Raw genomic sequence first — 6,213 nt, 5'->3', positions numbered from 1 at the left:
AGTGTCTTACTGTTTAATCCTAAACTATAGTTCTACTCTAGATCCTAAAGAGAAGCTTGTTTAAAAATACCACTCTTCAGTTCAGTATTCGCTGTTTAGGGCACACACAAAAAAAAAGTAAATATGGATTGAAACATATTTAGAAAAATCATGAGGGAAAACTGGTACAGCAAGATTGCCAGATCAGCCAGTTTACTAGGAAGGTACACTAAAGGTGAATGCTAGTTCAGACAAACAGGTGAGTTAGGATGCCACGCATGGAGTATCAAAGGCCTCACTTTATTTAAGGTACTCTTTTTTCTTAGAGAACTTTATTTTCCAATAATTCCCAAGAGGAGAAAAAAAAAAAAAAAAAAAGCAAGCCTTACAGTTTTCTCCCTAATATAGAAGGAAAACCCTGGTTACTTTATATCTCCAGCTGTTAGAGGAAATAAAGCTGCTTGCACATTCCAAATTTTTAATACAGTATCAATTTCTGTTCTCTCATTAAAGCATTCATCAAAAACCACAATTATGCAAACTACCCCACAACAATGGTAACTACATTCTGAGCCTTTTCAGATGCAAGAAAACTTGTAAAAATCCTATAAAAAAATTTTACTCTGATTCAAAAAATATTTCTAGGACAAAATGTACGGCATACACTGAAAATTCCAAGGGGAAAAAAAAAAAAAAAAAAAAAAAAACAAAAACAAAAACAAAAAAAAAAACACCTGGCAAAAACAGGTGAAGTTAAGCAAGCTTTCAAAAGATATTAATTTATTCCCATATAGAAAGCATAAGGGGCAACCAGTATAAACTCCTCACATTAAGAATACAAGAAATTTTGTACATTGTTTCATCACCATTTCAGTACTAAAAAGAAAAAAATCTCACATGACTTTTCTTTATTACAAAGAAATGCCAGAAGTGATGAAAGCTTCTCAAGATCACATATCTTAAATTTCTCAGTGCTGAAGGTAAATCTTAGTGGAAAAAAAAAAAAAAAGTATTTACACACTAGATAGTTGATCTCAAGATGTATTACAGAAAAACACATATCTTTGTAAGGACCCTTTCAATTAATAAATTGTATTTCACTCCCAATTATATTTTTGTTCTTAGCATAGCAAAAAGAGGAAACTTGAGTACAGAAGGGAATAAATACAGGTACAAAGCTCTTTTTATCCTGAAGGTCTCCGAGATGTTTATATCTACATTTCAAACTGAAGCTCTGAAACAGCAAAACCAGAGCAAACCCAAGTAAAAAGCAAACCGACAACTACATCTCCCTATAGCGCAATGCTCACATTGCGATCTACAATATTAATCTTTAAGGCTCCTTCAAACTGTACCAGACTTTATAGGTAACACTGGCCCTCAGAGCTACCTGTTAATGTCACACTTTTCATATATGTACCTAAAGCCATCATTACCTTATCAAAGCTCGTGGTCACCTACAGAAAAACAAAGCCTGCCTTTAAGTAGCACGTTAAGTAGAAACGTTCAGAAGCACGTTTCCTTTACTACACCGTCAGTCAATGGCTCTTCCTCATCAGTCTTGTTTTGCTTAGGTTCACTGACCATTACAGCCAAAGCACTTCAACCAGCACTTCGCACCTTGGCACAACAACGCCAGAGGACACATCCTAAATTCTTTCGGCCTTAGTTACTGCCCTTTCTTTAAGACATGGCGTGGGAAGAGGGTGGACGTAATTCGTAGCGGAAAAAGTTTAAGAGCGATATTTAATTACAGCAGCGTTCTGGAAAGCCCCTTTCCCGGCGGCGTGTGGAATCCAGGGAGACTTTTACAGAGAGGAGAAACGCTACCAGCTCACACCCGGCAGGGGAACCCCAGCCTAGCAGTGAACCCCTAGCAGCGAGCTTCCCGCACTATGCACGCACGCACCCCCGCCTCCTCCCCACACGCCCCCGGCTCTTCCAGGCCTCTCCGCTCGGCGCTCCGGGCCTCCGGCCCCCAGCAGCGAGGCTCGCCGCTCTCCCAGCGGCAGACCCCGTGGACACCTCTCAGGCGGCTGTGGCGAGGCCTCTCCAGCCACTCACCCGTCGGTGCCGCTCCTCCGCCCCGCTCGCAGGGCCCCCGCCGTATCGGGCCAGCTGCCTTCCAAGCGCTTCCGTTGGGTCACGGCGCACTTCCGGCCCCCCGCACACTGCCCTTGGAAGGCGTGCGAGCGCTCAGCTCCCGGCGTGCTGCGCGGCGGAAGCGGGGCATGCCGGGAGCTGTAGTTTATGTAGGGGGAGGTGTTGTCCGCCATGTTGTCCCTAAGGCGGGCGACGTGCGAGGGCAAGGTTTGCCGCGCGGCCGGCTGGAACGGCTGAGGCTTGAGCATGCCCGATAGCTGCCGGTGAGGCCGCCCTGGCACTCACGGGCCGAAGAACGGCCGTCAGCCACGAAGCCGCCGGGAGTACTCCGGCCGCTCGGCCGTGGCAGTGCCGCCACGTTTATCTGCTTCTCGGCCTCAAAACACCGCCAGTCCGTTAGGTCAGAGCGGAGCCCCGTAAAGCACAGCCCGGCCATTTTACGGTGAAGGGTTCCGGCGTAGCACAGCGCTTTCAGCCTGTTTTACGCTATTTTGCCATTCCCGGCACCTCAGCCCGCAGGTGCCCGGACATTCCCATGATATAACCGCAGAGGCAGCCCCGGGCTCCGTCACACCGCTGGGTGAGAGCCGTGGGGGGCTAATTGCGGCGGAACCAAAGGTCGGGGTTGCGCGGCGGCGGCGGAGGCTGCACTGGTGGACCGCGCCGTTTCCGTTCCGTTCCCCACGCGTCTCGCTGCCGGCTGCTGCGGGACGGACTGTGGCTGCCATGCTGTTCCGCGCCGCCGGCTGCTGGCGTGCCGCCGTCTCCCGGCCCGGCCCCGTTTGGCTGCGGGACACGGCTCACCGTGGGCTTCCGCTTGCCAGTCGCCGTCTGGGATTCCCCCAGCCTCTGCCCGCGGGGGGACAGCGGCTGCGGAGCAGCTTCGGGGCGCTTCCCGAGGTGCGCTGGGAGGGGAAGGGGTTCGGGTTGGCTGCGCTTTGCTTTGCGAGAAATACGAACGTAACGGAGAGAGGCTGGGTAGGCATAATTGGTTTCTCTTCGCTGGACACGAAGTTTGTTGCCGGATGGTGGTCTTTGACTGGGGTTCTAAGAGGTAAAGGTCGTGACTGCCTCCTTGCAAAGCTGTGTGCGGAAGGGATTGCAGGTTATAGCGTAGTGTGTCATACAGTGAGCTGGGCTGTACTGTGCCAGCAGTGTGCTCAGGTGGCTAAGAAGAACCAGCAGCATCCTAGCCCGTATTGGAAATTACATAGCCAGCATAATCCAGTTGTGCAGGGAGGTTTGGGTTGGACACTGGGAAAGAACTCTTCACGGAAGGGGTTGTGAAGCATTGGAACGGGCTGCGTAGGGAAGCAGTCACTGTCCCTGGAGGTGTTTAAGGAGTAGATGTGGTGCTTTAATAGCAGTGTGAGGTTAACAATTAGGCTTGATGACTTTTAGAGGACTTTTCCAGTCTAACTGATCCTGTAGCAAATAACCCAATCTTAATGGCTAATTCAGGTTGCTGGGAATAGGTTCAGGACACAGAGAATCTTCTGTGGACGTAGTGGCTTCAAGTTATTCCAAAGGAGATTCAGTCTGGATATTAGGAAAAGCTTCTCAAAAAGAGTGGTGAGATATTGGAACAAGCTGCCTAGGGAGGTGGTGTAATCGTTCCTTGGAGGTGTTCAAGAAATGCTGAGATGTGGCACAGAGGGACATGGTTAGTGGGTATGGTTAAAGGACGGGTTGGTGGTTGGACTAGGTGATCTTAGAGGTCTTTTCCAGCCTTAGTTATTCTATTCTACGATTCTCTGAAGTGCTGATACTGATTTTGCTTTCATCTTTCAGGTTGCATCTTTTCAAGGGGTAGCAGTTCGCAGCCTCAGCACATCTGCTCCTTCTGACCACCCAGAACATGGAAGATTGGTTTATAAAGGAAACTTAGCAAAAGCAGTGTTAGGTGTGTAACTTGAAAGGATCTTTATTGATTTTTTTTTTTCCTTAATATTTAAAATATTTAAATGCAACATTAAGAAAGCAAATGTTCTTTCCAACTGTGCTAAAACCCCAAATCTCTGTACAGATCATGAATATATATCTTGCTGTGATGCTTGGTTTTATACTTTTGTGGTGTATAATGATTAACATTAACAGCATTTCTGTTTCAGTTAATTTTAGGTCTGCAGGGAGTTCTGAAAATACAGTGCAACTGTAATCCCTCAGCCTGCTTCTGTTTCTCTTGTAGCCTTTCGAGTGATTATCCAACATTGACCAACTATAACTAATATTTGCATTCTGTATGCCTTTGAATGTCACTAAAATGACAGAAGTGCTGTGATGAGACTTTGGTTAATCTCTCTTTGACCAGTTAATGTTTTTGCTTAGCAAAAAGTAGTTCACTGATGTTTTCTGATGGACATTTTTGAACTGAAGGGGGAAGTATGCCCTGATACATTCAGTTTTCACAGCATCTTTAGACAACTGGTTCTCATTGTGTCTCAAGGATGGTGGGTGATTGATAGCAGCAGCTGCTGATTTTCAAGCTGTGTGCAAAGATGGCTGCAGAATGCTTGTGAATGTACAATAACCTACATTTTTCAAATTAAACACAGTGGGGGACCAAGCAAACTTGTTTCTTTAATGCACACTGAATGTCTAATGTGGTTGTTGATGAAGAGAGAAGTGCCCAGCCATATCTTTAATTGTTATTCCTGTCTGTGAAGTGAAAAATACATATATCTGCATAATTGCATGATAGCAGAGTTCATCATAGAAATAAAACCAGCTACTAGCTTTGATTAAACCCAGCATATATATATAAAACAAAGTATAAAACAGTATAAAGTATAAAACCAGTATAAAACAAACCTTGAGAGTGGCAGGAAGAGAGGACTGGACCTCCTGGTACTTGTTAATGGCTTATTTTATTGGAGAGTGTTTTAAAAAAGGCTTTTCAGTAATTTTAGGTGTTGAAGTAATGACAAAAATTTGTAGCACAAGGTACATAGGTAACTACAGAGACAATTTTACTTACAGGTATCAATCTTGTTTTTTTGTTTTGTTCTATATAGGTGTGAGATTTTTCTCCTACTCCACCAGCATATTTAACCTGTTCATGACGCCCTACCTCGTGCTGAAAACTGGTATTGGATTTGACAGCTTGCTTCTACAAGCTGCATTTTATGGGTTGATAGGATTTTTTACGTTTGTTACTCCAGTTACTTTGCATATCCTTACAAAGGGCTATGTAATTCGACTCTACTATAAAGAGGAAATGGACACATACACAGCTATTACGTACAATGCAATCTTGGCAGAAAAAGCAACTGTCTTCCATCAGAAAGATGTAAAGATTCCAGACATCACCAAGATGTTTACAACATTTTATGCTAAAACTAAATCAATGCTTGTTAATCCAACGCTTTTCCCGGATCCTCAGGATTATAACCGTCTCATGGGCTATGACAAAGCCTTTTGTTTTGATTTTGAGGAAGAAGAGAAAGGTGGTGAAAGTAAATAATGTGGAGATAAGGAATGTCACTTACTGTTCATAGTGCACTGCTATAAATGTGAAAGAATGTTAAACTATATTACGGTTTCAAAAGTATCAGGTAACAGTAGAATTTCTCAAATTTTGGAATGTACTGAATTTTTTTTCTTAAACCTATAAATAATATGTAGGGCTTCGTCAGAGTTAACAACACAAAATACACTAAAATACTTCTGTTTTTCTTGTGCTTGTTCTTGTTTTTTTTTTTTTTTATTATTTTTAACTAACCAGGAGAACCATGCATGAACTGTGCTGCAAACTCTGTCTCTGCTTTAAAAGGAACTTTTCATATAAAAAAAAGATCTGGAATGTTCATTACCTGTCAAGCACATTGTTAAGTTCTTAAGATTAGAGAGAAACTGTGCTTAACACAGAAAGGTCGGGCTGTTTTTAATGGATACTACTCTTCATCCCATGAGAGTAGGGTTGGCCTTCACTTCAAAAGACAGGGGCAGATATTACAGCTGACACCTCTTGTAGCCTTCTTTTAGAGGTCTGTGGGTTTCTGGAAAAGATGGAAAGGATGGCTGGGTTGCAGCAGTCTCTTAACTATTCACAGCTACTTCAATGTTTTTCGGAGATAGAATCACACTCCCAAGCAGTTCTTTTCCCAGAGATGGAAAAGAAGGAAGATCTGT

The 6,213-nt window shown here is 44.1% G+C and overlaps 1 protein-coding gene across 1 annotated transcript; it reads left to right on the top strand.

Moving 5' to 3' along the window:
- Positions 1-2,808: 2,808 nt before the first annotated feature.
- TMEM70 (transmembrane protein 70) lies at positions 2,809-5,666 on the top strand (the record flags this gene model as incomplete). The annotated part of the gene is made up of 3 exons (XM_079533210.1): positions 2,809-2,982; positions 3,874-3,985; positions 5,097-5,666. 3 exons carry the CDS (start codon positions 2,809-2,811, stop codon positions 5,543-5,545), a joined length of 735 nt encoding a protein of 244 aa, XP_079389336.1. The 3' UTR covers positions 5,546-5,666.
- Positions 5,667-6,213: the final 547 nt, after the last annotated feature.

This window comes from Tetrao urogallus (genome assembly GCF_951394365.1).
Source record: "Tetrao urogallus genome assembly, chromosome: 3".
Lineage (NCBI taxonomy): Eukaryota > Metazoa > Chordata > Aves > Galliformes > Phasianidae > Tetrao > Tetrao urogallus.
This window is presented reverse-complemented; position numbering and strand designations above follow the sequence as displayed.